Source organism: Hyla sarda, chromosome 1 (assembly GCF_029499605.1).
Source record: "Hyla sarda isolate aHylSar1 chromosome 1, aHylSar1.hap1, whole genome shotgun sequence".
NCBI lineage: Eukaryota > Metazoa > Chordata > Amphibia > Anura > Hylidae > Hyla > Hyla sarda.
In genome coordinates this window covers 544,443,647-544,459,643 of record NC_079189.1, presented here as the reverse complement: position 1 = coordinate 544,459,643, position 15,997 = coordinate 544,443,647, and the positions used below count along the sequence as shown (strand labels likewise).

General features: G+C 41.7%; 1 protein-coding gene across 4 annotated transcripts in view; it reads right to left on the bottom strand.

Annotated features, from left to right (window-relative positions):
* Positions 1 to 8,020: 8,020 nt before the first annotated feature.
* NLN (neurolysin) overlaps positions 8,021 to 15,997 on the bottom strand; it is a 151,599-nt gene continuing 143,622 nt past the window's right edge. For all 4 annotated transcript variants that reach the window (XM_056541460.1, XM_056541438.1, XM_056541453.1 and 1 more), the window contains one exon: positions 8,021 to 8,165. In XM_056541460.1, coding sequence (XP_056397435.1) covers positions 8,034 to 8,165 — 132 coding nt within the window. In that variant the 3' untranslated portion in view covers positions 8,021 to 8,033. The remainder of the gene's footprint in view (positions 8,166 to 15,997) is intronic.

Below are 15,997 nucleotides of genomic sequence, written 5' to 3'. Positions count from 1 at the left end.
TATTAAATTAAGAAAAAAAATCTAATACAAATCAGTCTCTTTATAAACTGGAAAAATAACTGTCAATAACAGTAAGGCAATAGTGGATTCCCTGCTGCTTTATTGCAGGCGGCATCAGTAATTATAGAGCTGTGATGATCCATTATTTTACATCATATTTAGAAAGAATACATAGAATGTGTACCAGTGTAAAATCAGCTAATAAGTGCAAGGCAATATGGCATACAGTATGTATAAAATGTGGTATGACAGAAGTAGTGTAAAAATTACATTTAAGGCATAAAACAAAATGCACAGAAAGTCACACACCTTTAGATCTTTTAGTTAGGAACATCAGTGTTACAGTATAACAAGGGAATTACAGCAATACAAACCCTATAATAAAACCATATTACTACCATGTGACATAGGCCTGAAAAACACAGATAACTAAAAGGTGGCCATTTTGGTGGGGGGTTGGGGGAAGTCAGAAGATCCATACACTTTAGACGGTTAGCACCTTCAGACAATTTTTGACCAAAGTGGTGTTGTCCAATCAAAAAACGGCATGCGCAACATTCATTTGTAAGGGTCCAGCACTCGGGGATCTCTACTTCTCCTATAAAAATTAACGGAGCGCTCGCCGTCTACTAAGCAACTCCCCCTAAGCAAGAATATAACCAAAATAGACCAAGTAGATTATTATAAGTGAAGGACGACAAGTGCGATAAAAATGACTAATGTATGTGGATATTATTTAACTTTTTAATAACACTAACTATATAGTCATAATTCTGTACTATATCTTCATTCCTGTTTCTGATGAGTTATTTCTCAGTTCATTTATTACTCTTTACAGTGTAGAAAAATCTCTTGTTGCTTCCTGCTGCAGACAGACCTTATTATGACTTTATTTTTATTATAATAATGGCTTGCGTGACTATCCGGGGCTGCTCAGGTCACCATTACATGAATATCTGATGCTCATTATCACATCCCTATCCAGACTCCATGATTAACATATGAATGAAGAGATACAGAGGGATTAAAATGGTAATGAACCAATCAGATTCACAGCCTATTCATGGCTCAACACAGTTACTCAATAAAAGTATCAGACCAGTATCTCCCACCCTGACTCCTATTATGTATGGACATCAGGCATGATGGGAGTTGCAGTTTTGCAACAGCTGGAGAGTAACTGTTTTGGAAATGCTATATTAGAGTATGTGCAGAATTTTCTGTATGAAAAATTCCAAATGCAAAAACACCCCTGAAATCATTGATCATACGCAAATAATCGATTATACACAAGAGAAAGGCGTATCTATCATCCAAATTTCCTTTTATTAAACATGTATGCAAAGAAAAATACTTTTAAAATATTCAAAAGCCATAAAAAGTGAAAGTGCTACTACAGAGATCCACCTTTGTGACAGCAGAGATAATATGCACTTTATTATATAACACGTAAATTATTTTCTCTGTTGTCACAAAGTTAAAGATTTTCTCTGTAGTAGCACTTGCAGTTTTTGTGCCTTAATATTTTAAATGTATGTATTTTTCTTTGCATATTCGTTTAATAAAGTAAAATTTGGATCATGCCTATTTCTCGTGTATAATCTCTGTCTAAAAAATTCATTGCAGATACGCAACAGAAATTTTAAGTATACCCTTGGATTTCTGCTGTATATTTTTATGCGGAGGATTTCGCTGCGGTTTTGGATGCACAATAAGCCCCATTCAGTGGAGATTACGTTTTATATTAATAAATAAGAAAACTCTGAGTGTATGATCAACAATGCAGATCTCCCAACGCGATATAGTTTGCGCATGGATTCTGACAAATAATCGACATCGGAATCCACACAGAATCTAATAAATGTGAACAAACCTTTACATTAAAGGGGTACTCCAGTGGAAAACTATTTTTTTCATGTCAACTGACTTCATGAAAGTTATACAGATTTGTAAATTACTTCTATTAAATATTAATCCTTCCAGTACTTATCAGCTGCTGAATACTACATAGGAAGTTGACTAGTTCTTTTCTGTCTGCTGACACCTCTGTCCATGTCAGGAACTGTCCAGAGTAGGTGGATCAGGTGCAAAGCAGCTAATAAGTACTAAAAGGATTAAGATTTTTTTAATAGAAGTAATTTACAAATCTGTTTTACTTTCTGCCACCAGTTGATTTGATTTTTTTTCCCCCCGGAGTGCCCCTTTAACCTAGATGGCATTTTAGTACATCTCAGCTTTCATTGAGAATTGGAGTTGAGATGCACTAACCCACATTGGCCACTACACAATGTACAGCCCTGTCTGTGTACACTGTGTATTGCCGGCTACCACAGCTCTGGCAATCAGCTGATTGGCACCCCACCAATCAGATATTGATGCCTATTCAGATGATGGACTCTCAATGGATACGTCTCAGAAAACCCCTTTATGGACATATTCATGGCTTTTGGTTATATAAAAAAAATGAATGTGTCCTAACAAATCCATTCACAGCAACTTTCTGATGGTCTCCAGTAACAACAAAAGTGGCGTACACTGCACAGACAAGAACATCCTGCAAAATAATTGAAAAAAGAGCAAAAAATAAATAAATAAATAAAAAAAGCAACAAAGAAACATTTGTCAATGTCTGCAACAGAAATTTTTTGTGCAACGCTCTCATATGTTGCACAAATCATAGGAAAAGTTGCCAATATTCTTAGCAAAAAGAGGCTTTGCAACTTTTTTTTTTTATACCAGATGACTGAAATGGAGGCTTTAATTTATTCCCACCTATGCGTATAAGAAATACATCTTATTTTATCCTTAACTATATTTAATCAAGTGAGATCCGGCCTCTCATATAACCTTCCCCAGTTGTTCCTCTGAAGTCTGAGGTGTAACAGATCCCCCTTGGCCAGAGAGAAGAACATAACTCCGAAAAGCCCTGTCTGTCTGCCAGCCGCTCCTCGGGGACTTTAGAATGTGATATTCATACACGACCAAGACAAGACGGTTTTAACTGTGTGAACTCCAACCTAATGAAAGTAACCAAAGGGACGGGGGTCTACCAAACCAGTGATACAATCTTACTAGGTGGAGCTTTGAGAGCTTGGCATCTTAATCCCGTAAAAATTGATTTCTAGGACAAATTCTGATGCTCATGTATTTACATTGGAAAGTGGATTCCTTCCCATACAAAAACATATGGTAACCTATAAATAAAAGGCTTTACAAATGTTTACCAGGACAGTCTATTTAGCAATTGTCCCAAAATGTAATATTACATTTTGCTGTAAATATGGCCCTACACCAGTAGTCTCAAACTGTAGCCCTCCAGGTGCTGCAAAACTTAAACTCCCAGCATGCCCGGACAGCCTTCGGCTGTCCGGGCATGCTGGGAGTTGAAGTTTTGCAACATCTGAAGGGCCACAGTTTGAGACCACTGCCTTACACCTTAGAGAACTGTCATATTAAACACTGGTCTCCAACTACTCAACTTTAACTGAGGAGGAACAGAAAAAAATTCCTAATTATGATTGGAATTGGAGCAGGTGAGTATAATTTTTTTTATTTGTATGGAGGCTTGAGCCTTTACTCAAATATTTGGTGGGGCCACACGGACACCTTAAAAGGGGTACTCCGCCCTAGACATCTTATCCCCTATCCAAAGGATAGGGGATAAGATGTCTGATCGCAGGGGGTCCGGCTGCTGGGAGGGGGCGTGATGGCTGTAAACTAGCCGCCATGCTCCCTCCTATAGACATAAATGAAGGGGGCGTAGAATGACGTCATGAACACAGAAGCCCCAGGCTTCAGTGTTAAGAATGCTGCAGTGCTGGTATGGAAATCGCAGAGAGGTCCATGTGTCCGGACCCCCAGCGATCAGACACCTTATCCCCTTTCCTTTGGATAGGGGATAAGATGTCTTGGGGGGGGGGGGGGGAAGAAAGAGTACCCCTTTAAGGCTGAAGAGAAATGCAACATATCTAAACAGGATTCCAAGGACTGAGAACCTACAGTACCGTAGCAGTGTAACTTACACGCATTACAAGTTAGGTCTCTGAGAAGAGATCTCAGGAATTGTGGTTAATTGTTTAACTATCCATGTACACAGCTCTTGGGATGAGCGCTCTACAAAAGGAATTATGAGACCTGCATCTATGGGCACAAAAGTAGAGCTGCATCATCAGCCATGGTCATTTGGACCAAAAGAGAAACTAGAGTTGCTTACATACAGCACTTAAAGGGGTATTTTAGGATTTTGCACGGTACACGGAGATAATAGAAACATATTACACTGTATTTATAACTTGGCATCATGGGCTCAAAGGTTGAAGAAAAAGATCCAGGAATTGACCCATCTGAAACCACTTCATGAACTGATCAATGCAAGTCCAGTAGATGTAACCCCAGTAAGCCTCTGCCATCACATGAGGAACATGGAGGCGGCAACACATGAAATCATACATGGTAATATGTACATGGGTGCACCAAGTCCACCAGAGTGGGAACGGCTCTTTGCACAGGATCAGCAATCTGGCATGTAAAGAGGGGCCCCTGAGTTGGGATGAACATATAAAAAAAAAAAAAAAATTTGGCTAATCTCACAAACATAACTTTATGAAATTAGCACAAGCTAGGGGACAAGCTACATGTACACTAAACCCTGAACTGACTGTACATATTAAATATTTAACTTTCTGGTTTCTCAGACGTTCATTCTCCGTGATTCTTCACCTTCGGATCATATTACTGTTGGCCTGTTACTCTACAAAAGCGCTTCCACTAAAAAAAGAAATCAATCAGATTCTGATCCACCTCTATTAAGTCTTCTCAGGGGGCATTCCTCAGTCCTAAAATATTGCATTTCAAAGTACAATGTTTGCCTGATACATCTAGTGTTGCTCAGTTACATCTGCTGTAGGCAATTTAGTGTAAAGTAATAGTACAAGCTAAGGAAATAAGAACATCTCCACATCATAAACTGCCTTAAAGGGAGTCTGTTAGCTGTTTATATAGAGGATGGGATGTGCAGTGTAATGTAACTCCGATGAGGCTCATGCATCTTAAAGGGGTTATCCACCATAAGGTGATTTTAGTACGTACCTGGCAGATAGTAATGGACATGCTTAGGAAGGATCTGCGCTTGTCTTGGGGCTAAATGGTTATGTTGTGAGATTACCATAATGCTGTGGCTAGCTTTTTGTGAACTGGTATTCCCTGTTTGAGTTTTCTTCTTTTGCCCTCCCACACATCAGCCATCCCACCCATTGAAACAAATGAGCTGCATCCATTCAAAAGACCTGTGGTTTTCAATCAGGGTGCCTACAGCTGTTAAATTAGTTGCAGCTTGATCTCTCTCCCACCAAGCGATCCCTCCACCCATTGAAGCAGACAGGCTCCCTGTCATCAGATGACTAGTGAGTCAGGTCTCAGCCGCGAAAAATCGGCTGTGAAAAATCTGAGACAACAGTCATTTTGTATGCTATAAAAAATAAATATTGGGGAGAAAATCACAGAAGAATTGTGAGAAAATCGTCACACACAGGTACAGACACTATATTATGAACTACACTAACTTTACAGCCCCTGTAGCATAGTCAAATAAAAAATATTCCCAGAATACCCCTTTAATGTCTCAGGCATCATGATGGCCAGGAGGTGGACCAATTATTCAGGGGTTGTCCAGAGAATTTATCTTAAAGTGCTCAGAAGTTAAAGGGTAAGTAGATGAAAAAAAAAAAAATGTACTCACTTACTGCTAATCCCCTGTTAATGCTGTCTCCACTGTACGGAGCTTACTTCTTTCAATCCCGATACATAGGAAGTGTCAGCTAAGTTATTTACTGGCCACAGAGTTGATTTGCCTCTACCAATGGTCGGCTAATTGGGCACTTTTTATATGTATGAACAGAGAGCAGAAAATTCTGATCAGTAGGAACTGCACTGCTGGGACAGCACCAGCAGGGGATCGGAGGTAGGTGAGCAAGTTTTTTCTATTCACTCCTTGCACCCTTAGCACTCTAACATACCTTTTTAGAGTTTCTTGATACGCCCTACCATTCACGAGATATGTGGGTTCATAGTTTGACAATTCAGGGACTGGTTAGATGGGGGTAAACTTAATTTTAATAATGGGAGTGAATATTATGTGATGGGCGGGATTATATAGTCAGGTGGTGTAAATGCTTTACATTGAGGGGCGTGTATGCTTATGACACCCCCCTGACTAGAAAATAATAATAATTATTTAATTTACTGTATATAGTACCAACATATAACAGCACTTTACAATTTTGAGGGTACAAATAAGGCCAAAATTAGACATTACAATAATACACATTGATTATACAAATAAGTGGAGTGAGGGTTCTGCCCCCGAGAGCTTACAGACTATAAAATCCTGCCTATTCCTTTATATTCACTCCTACTATTAAAATTAAATGGACACTGCCACGTGCAAAAGCATTTTAAATAATGTATATTTGTAATATACAATGCTTAAAAAAATACACATATTTTTAAACGTATGTATATTACAAATATGTATATCATGATATCTACATTGTATAAAACATTTTTGCAAATGAGAGGTATGTTTTTAGTTTCCGCCCACCTAAAAATTCCTTGAATTGTCAGACAAAATATTAACCCCATTACATCTGGGTAAAAAGGAGGGCATATCAAGAAACTGTAGAAAGGTGTGGAATCGGAACACCCTAGGCTGATAGCAATATAATTTTTAGGGATTGCCCCTAAGTCCTCTTTAAGCAGGCTGCTGGGGGGACTTCCTCACTTATCATTGGGGGATTTATATAATAACTGAACATTGTGTTTAAAAACAGCCATATGTTCGTCTTACACAGTCACACATCAGTGTCATACAGTAATGAAAGAAACCTAATAGCGGCTCCAAATATGCAAATTTTTCCAATTAATGCTTTTTTTTAATTTCAGTTCTTATGTACGGGCCATTTATCATAAATTAAAAAAATACCAATTTTCATTCATGAATAAACTTGAAATTAATGAACGCCTGACAGGATTAATAGAAGGACTGATTGTTAAGGCTGTATGGAGGCAGAAACCGCCAGGTTTGGCACAGCCGCCATGAAAAAATAAAATTAATAAAAATTGCTGCACTTACCCTTACACTCCTGCAGTAAGATGGGGAAAGCAGTGAGTAGGACTCAGCCTTCTTCTAGTGATCGGTGGAGGTCTGAACAACCAGACCCCGACCAATCAAAACTTTTCACATGTCCCTATGACAGTGTTTCCCAACCAGGGTGCCTCCTGCTGTTGCAAACTACAACTCCCAGCATGCCCAGACAGCCGAAGGCTGTCTGGGCATGCTGGGAGTTGTAGTTTTGAAACAGCTGGAGGAACCCTGGTTGGGAAACCCTGCCCTATGACATATCAAAAGTTTTGTTAAATGACAGTAAGGTTTTATGGCATTTAACTAACCTTGGGGATCATGAAAGGAAAAGTAAATAGACTACTAAATAGAGTAATACAAATGTGACACCAGAACTGGTCTATATACGTCACTAGATACATTGCTTGGTGATAAGACCTGTTCAATTACTTCCATTAACTAAACCTCAAGCAATTTCCTCATACACCACGAGAACCTACATGCACTTTATATAAGCATGCCACATTTTAATAACAGTCCACAACTGACATTTCCTTTTGGGACCACAAGAGCCCATAGACGAGTGAAATAAGGATCGTCTAAGTCCAGCTGTCAAGTCATCCTTTCCTGCTGGATTGTACGGCACGCAGTGAGGCAGTGATATGTGCGAGCTTAGTTCTGTAGGATCGAAACCTCATTTGTTGTAACGTTCAGAAGTGTCAAACACAAACCATAGAGGATGTAGAAATCGTCCCTTTCATGTGCTTCAAGACACATTTGGCATTACATTGGAACACATTCCGGTGTGATTTGGCACAATGTCAAAATAGGTCATTTCCCCCAAAAATGGTTCCATGTTTTTATTCACTAGCTAAGTCTATTATAAAAACACAAATCAGAGGGTTTTACATCTATTTTATGGGCTTAGCCCTTTACTCAAGAGAAAAGCTTTTTGGTTTGGCTCACGACCCAGGAATTCTCGCAGCAAGTCCATGCCATCTACCGAACCTCCGGGTTTTAGGATAAGGTTTCTGTACTTCAATCCAACCTAGATGAGAGAAAGAAAAACATTTAATTCATTCATAAAAAGGGGTCTGTGGAAGCAGAGGGGAAAGGTGACAAAAGATGAATTGGTCTATAAGAGACTACCCCGACAAAATATGTATTAACTAGCTGAGTACCCTGTTTTTCCTTTCTTAATCTTTGTGGGGGAAGAAAAGCCCCTGACCCCATATCCCCTCCTCATATCCCAACCCCAAATACCCTCCTCATATACCAACCTCATATCCCGTCCTTATATCCCGTTCCCATATCTCGTCCCCATATCCCGACTCCATATCTAATCCTCATATCCCGTCCCCATATCTAATCCTCATATCCTGTCCTCAGGTGGGGCTGCGTTGTGGTAAAGATATTGTAAGCTGAAATTAAAAGGGGTGTGGTTTAAAGGGTGGGCGTGTCTTTGCAGGATGGGGCATGGAATGCGGGGAGGGTGTGGCTTGCCAGCTGGACTGACGCATTCACCAGGAGATGCAGAGCGGAGCTTGTGGCGTAAGGCAACAGAAGTCCTATATACTTGCATGGGACTTGAAACAAAAACACCATCCTTTACATATGGGGTAGGTTAGGGGTTAAATTAACTCTCCTCTATTTTTAATGGACATATAAGTAACATGTGATCTAGTATTATCGAAATATCTCAAGCTGTTTGAAAGTTATGCAGTAACATATATTTCCCATAGACTCGTATGGGACTTTAAATAAAAAACACGACTTTCGCAAATGGGGGGTAGTTAAGGGTTAAATTACCTATCCTATGTTTGTTGTTGACATATAAGTAACATGTGTGCCAAGTTTCATGTTAATATCTTTAGCAGTTTCAAAGTGATGCTGGAACATACACACATACATACATACACACACCTTGAGTTTTATATATACTATATATATATGTACCCGGCGTTGCCCGGTTTTCCTTCCTAATCCTTGTTTGGGAGGAAAATAAACAAAGGAGGAAGCTTTTGACATCATATTCCGTCCTCATATTGTTGTCATATCCCAACCCCACATCCCGACCTCCTATCCCGTCCTCCTATCTCGACCTCCTGTCCCGACCTCCTATCCCGTCCTCCTATGCCGACCTCCTATCTCAACCTCCCATCCTCCTTTCTCGACCTCCTATCTCAACCTCCCATCCCATCCTCCTTTCCCATCCTCATATCTTGACCTCCCATCCCGACCTCCCATCCCGACCCGTCCTCCCATCCCGACCCGTACCTCCTATCCCATCCTCCTATCCCATCCTCCAATCTCAAGCTCCTATCCCGTCCTCCAATCTCAAGCTCCTATCCCATCCTCCTTTCCAGACTTCCTATGCCGACCTCCTATCCCGACCTCCCATCCCGACCTCCCATCCCGACCTCCCATCCCGACCTCCCATCCCGACCTCCCATCCCGACCTCCCATCCCGACCTCCCATCCCGACCTCCCATCCCGACCTCCCATCCCGACCTCCCATCCCGACCTCCCATCCCGACCTCCCATCCCGACCTCCCATCCCGACCTCCCATCCCGACCTCCCATCCCGTCCTCATATCCAGACCCGTAATATGTGTACCAGGTATTGAAATAGCTCCAGCCGTACGGAAGTTATATGGGAACATACATTTCCCATTGATTTGCATGGGGCTTTAAACAAAAACCCCGACCCTCACAAATGGGGGTAGTTAAGGGTTAAATTAACTAACCTATATTTTAAGTGGACATATAAGTAACATGTGACCAAGTATTATCGAAATATCTCCAGCCGTTTGGAAGTTATGCAGTAACATATATTTCCCATTGACTTGCATGGGACTTTAAACATAAGCCCCACCCCTGGCAAATGGGGGTGAGTAAGGGTTAAATCACCTATCCTATGTTTGTTGTTGACATATAAGTAACATGTGTGCCAAGTTTCATGTTAATATCTTTAGCCATTTGAAAGTTTTTGTGGAACATACACACATACATACACACGTTGAGTTTTATATATATATATATATATATATATATATATATATATATATATATATATATATTGTGAGACAGTGACAGGCAGAGTTATTGAGGGAATGTATATTTCTCCTAGGATGCTCTCCTATGCTGCTTTAGGCAGCTTGTGGACAGATACGTGTCACCGAAATGCCTGGGTTTTGGTGAAGGAAAACCGAAGTTATGTGTGTCAGTGATACTAACTTACTGGCACATTCTAGTTGTAGTATAGCGGATCCAACCCGCTTAATCCGGGTCGGTTTTTCCTGGAGTGACCAAGTGCCGGGTGGGAGGTCACTCCCACATACCAGGTGAGGCTGATTGCAGGTTCCATAAACCTGGGTCTGCAGGCCTGTGTGTGGCTGCTGGAATGCTAAGAACCATGATGTAAGTGGCCATGTTCTACTGTTTTGTTTCACGTTCGGGGGCACCTAGTGTGTCTCTAGTATAGTTAGGGTCGTACCTTGTTTAGTCAGAGCTCAGCCGAGCAGGTGTTTATTTTGTATGTTTGGCCTGATGTTAAGGCCGTATTATTGTGTTGACACTTAAAATAAACCCAGGCACAGCCTGGACTTGGACTTTACCTACAGTGTCCCTGTCTCTACTTGTGAAGCCCAGGCTGCCAAGCGACATTTGATGCTGTCCCTCCCACAATATATATATATATATATATAGATATATACATAGCTGAGTACCCGGCGTTGCCCGGTTTTTCCTTCCTAATCCCTGTTGGGCAGGAAAATAAACAAAGGAGGAAGCTTTTGACTTCATATCCAGTCCTCATATATTCTTGTCATATCCCAACCTCTTATCCTGACCTCCTATCTCGACCTCCTTTCCCATCCTTATTTCTCGACCTCCTATCCCGACCTCCCATCCCGTCCTCATATTCCGACCAGTACTATGTGTACCAGGTATTGAAATATCTCCAGCCGTACGGAAGTTATGTGGGAACACACATTTCCCACTGATTTTCATGGGACTTTAAACAAAAATCCTGACACTCACAAATGGGGGTAGTTAAGGGTTAAATTAACTGTCCTATATTTTAATTGGACATATAAGTAACATGTGACCAAGTATTATCGAAATATCTCCAGCCGTTTGGAAGTTATGCAGTAACATATATTTCCATTGACTTGTATGGGACTTTAAACATAAACCCCGCCCCTGGCAAATGGGGGTGAGTAAGGGTTAAATCACCTATCCTATGTTTGTTGTTGACATATAAGTAACATGTGTGCCAAGTTTCATGCTAATATCTTTAGCCGTTTGGAAGTTTTTGTGGAACATTCACACATACATACACACGTTGAGTTTTATATATATATATAGGATATATATAGCAGGTAAGACCGCCCCGGGGACCACCCTACATGCAAGTGCTTGCCCAGGCTGCCAGCCCAGGAAAAATGGACAGCAATTTCAACAAATCACCGCACAAGTAGGTCTTGGATCTAAATAAGCTGGTGGTTTTATTCCCAAATAGAAAGCATTCTATTTGGGAATAAAACCACCATCTTATTTTGACCCAAGACCTACTTGTGCGGTGATTTGTTGAAATTGCTATATATATATATATGAAATTGCTATATATATATATATATATATATATATATATATATATATATATATATATATACACACATACATACACTAGCTGAGTACCCAACGTTGCCCGGTTTTTCCTTCCTAATCCTTGTTGGGGACGAAAATCAACAAAGGAGGAAGCTTTTGACTTGAAACAAAAACCTATCTTTTATATAAGTGTGTAGATAAGGGTTAATTTAACTATCATATTTTTATTTGACATATTTTACTATCATATATTTTTATTTGACATATAAGTAATATGTGTACCGGCCGAGGCGGGACATCGCTGCGGCCGGTGATCGGCTGAAGCTCCGTGTGACGTGCCGGGCTAACAGGAAGTAAGAAGAATACAGCCCGGGGACCGAACGCCTGTACCGGAGTGTACCGTAGCTCCGGGGGCTCGTTGGCAGGTAAGAGAAAGTTTATTTTCTTTTATTTTGCAGCCCGGACGGGATAAAAAAAGAAAAGTGCGCGCCGGACTACTCCTTTAAGGGTTAAATATATTTTAAGTGGACATATAAGTAACATGTGACCAAGTATTATCGGAAGTTATGCAGTAACATACATTTCCCATAGACTTGTATGGAACTTTAAACAAAAACCCTGCCCCTGGCAAATGGGTGTAAGTAGGGGTTAAATCACCTATCCTATGTTTGTTGTTGACATATAAGTAACATGTGTGCCAAGTTTCATGTTAATATCTTTAGCCGTTTGGACGTGATGCTGGAACATACATACATACACACATTGGGGGAGACTGATCAAAACCAGAGGAAAAGTTGCCGAGTTGCCCATAGCAACCAATCACATTGCTTCTTTCATTTTGCAGAGGCCTTGTTAAAAATGAAAGAAGTGATCTGATTGGTTGCTATGGGCAACTCACTAACTTTTCTCTGGACAGGTTTTGATAAATCTCCCCCATTGAGTTTTATAAATATAGATTGTACTATTCAAGACTCCATGTAAGTATTACTAAGACAACTAAGACAAGCTAAAATAGAAAAAGGGTTCTAAAGGGTTCTATAATGCACTTCTATATGCAGGGTCTGGCTATTGCAACCCCCAACAATTGATAAGCTGCAGGCAACCACACAGACTAGTATTACACAGCACTCAAATGGTCATGCCAATACTCACTGGCCAATTTATTCGGTATACCTGTTCAATGGCTTGTTAAAGGGGTACTCAGGTGGAAAACTAATTTTTTTTTAAATCTTTTTTTAGATCAACTGGTACCAGAATGTTAAACAGATTTGTAAATTACTTCTAATTAAAAAATCTTAATCCTTCTAGTACTTATTAGCTGCTAAATACTACAGAGGAAATTAATTTCTTTATGGAACACAGAGCTCTCTGCTTACATCATGAGCACAGTGCTCTCTGCTGACATCTCTGTCCATTTTAGGAACTGTCCAGAGCAGCATATGTTTGCTATGAGGATTTTCTCCTACTCTGGACAGTTCTTAAAATGGACAGAGATGTCAGCAGAGAGCACTGTGCTCGTGATTCAGCAGAGAGCTCTGTGTTCTAAAAAGAAAATAATTTCCTCTGTAGTATTCCGCAGCTAATAAGTACTGGAAGGATTAAGATTTTTTAATAGAAGTAATTTATTAATCTGTTTAACTTTCTGGCAATTACATTAAGGTGATCTAAAGTGATAGGAGGTGCTCCACCCCAAGTGCAGTTGTGCACATACATTGGAGTGGAGGTCCTGCACTTGTGGACCACAAAATGGTTTCACTCCTGTGGTAAATGTAAACAATGACATTAACTAACCCTCAACACTGATGTAAAATTGACACATTAGCCAGTATATCCTTATATGAAGGACATACCTGAGCCCGCACACCACGCCAAGGTTTCTCAAGTGGTGCGGGACCTAACACTAACCTGTCTGGCCAGATAAACAAAGCCAGGAACTGAATTACAGCAGCATTAGGTCCGACTTGCAGTCTGCTCCCGAGTTACCTCCAGTGTGGGCTAAGCACACATACAATGGGAGAGGGGAGACAGGCTACAAGCCCCACCCTGGTTGGTTCATTTATAGCCGGCCTCACAGGTGAAACCCTAATGCTACCCAATGAGATGAAAGGGTGCATTAGTATAAGTCTTAAGCAAAGACATGGCGGCTTAAAAATGCATGAACGTGGTTATAGCAGGAAACTCTCAACTCCAAGTGCAGTTGTGCACATCGCTGGGGTGGAGGTCCTGCACTTTTGATCCGTTGCTTAACTTTCTGGCACCAGTTGATATAAAAAATAAAAAAAACGTTTTCTACTAGAGTACCCCTTTAAACACAAATAGTTAACCAGCCATCCACATGACAGCAATTCAGAGCTCTAGTTGAAGTTCAAACTGAGCATCAGAATGAGGAAGAAAGGGATTAGGTGACTATGAATGTGGCATGGTTGTTGGTGACAGATGGGCTGGTCTGAGGATTTCAGAAACCTGGGCTGGTCTGAGGATTTCAGAAACCTCTGATCTACTGGGATTTCCACGGACAAGCATCTCCAGGGTTTACAGACAATGGTTCAAAGAATAGAAAATATCCGGCAGGCCAGTTGCGTTTACGAAAATGCTTTGTTGATGTCAAACGTCAGAGAATGGGCAGACTGGTTCAAGATGACAAAAAGACAACAGTAACTCAAACAACCACTCGTTACAGCCAAGGTCGGCAGAATATCATCTCTGAACACAAAATAGCAGAATTCCACACTGGGTGTCACTCCTGTCAGCTAAGAACAGGGAGCTGAGGATACAATTATCACAGGCTCACCAAAATTGGTGTTACGCCGAGCGCTCCGGGTCCCTGCTCCTCCCTGGAGCGCTTGCGGCGTTCTCCTCTCTGCAGCACCCCGGTCAGACCCGCTGACCGGGAGCACTGCACTGACACTGCCGGCGGGGATGCGATTCGCATAGCGGGACGCGCCCGCTCGCGGATCGCATCCCAATCTACTTCCCTGTCCCGGTCCCCGGCTGTCACGTCCTGGCGCGCGCGGCTCCGCTCTCTAGGGCGCGCGCGTGCGCCAGCTCTCTAAGATTTAAAGGGCCAGTGCATCGCTAATTGGTGCCTGGCCCAATCAGTGTAATTAGCTCACCTGCTCCAGGCCTATATTACCTCACTTCCCCTTCCCTGCATTGACGGATCTTGTTGCCCTTGTGCCAGTGAAAGCGTTCCTGTGTATGTCCCAAGCCAGTGTTCCAGACCCTCTGCCGTTGCCCCTGACTACGATCCTTGCTGCCTGCCCTGACCTTCTGCTACGTCTGACCTCGCCTTTGTCTAGTCCTCCTGTCCCACGCCCTTCTCAGCAGTCAGCGAGGTTGAGCCGTTACCGGTGGATACGACCTGGTTGCTACCGCCGCAGCAAGACCATCCCGCTTTGCGGCGGGCTCTGGTGAATACCAGTAGCAACTTAGAGCTGGTCCACCGGTATGGTCCACGCCAATCCCTCGCTGACACAGAGGATCCACCTCCAGCCTGCCGAATCATAACAATTGGACGATGGAAGACTGGAAGAACGTTCCCCTGTCTGATCAGTCTCGAATCCAGCTGCGACATTCAGATGGCAGGGTCCAAGTTTTGCTAGTGATGGTGTAAGGGTGTGGGGGACATTTTCTTGGCACACTTTGGGCCAACTGTGCATCATTTAAACGCAACAGCCAACCCGAGTATTGTTGGTGACCATGTTCATCCCTTCATGTCTACAGTGGACACATCTTCTAATGGCTACTTCCAGCAGGATATTGCACCATGTCACAAATCTCATATAGTCCCATACATGACAATGAGGTCACTGGACTCCAATGGCCTTCACAGTCACCAGATCTCAATAAATCTCCTTTGAGATATGGTGGAATGGGAAATTTGCATCGTGGATTTCCAGCCGACAAATCTGCAGGTGTGTAATGTCATCATGTCCATATGGAGAAATGTTTCTAGCACCTTGAAGAAAGTATGCCAAAAACCCGGTACTAGAAAGGTGTACCTAATAAAGGGGCCAGTGAGTAGTTGTCCACTCAGGCTAATTAGATGGGAAACCCTGCAAAACCATACTGCCTTTATTAAGGTAATGGCTTGGAAAGCATGGAACTGGCACATAAAATGTTTAAGCCAAATTGGATGTAAAATGTACAGTATAAGCAAGACCAATAACTGGAGGCATGCCAATGCTTGCATGATCAAAAGACTTTGGGGGAGATTTATTAAAACCTGTCCAGAGGGAAAGTTGCTGAGTTGCCCATAGCAACCAATCA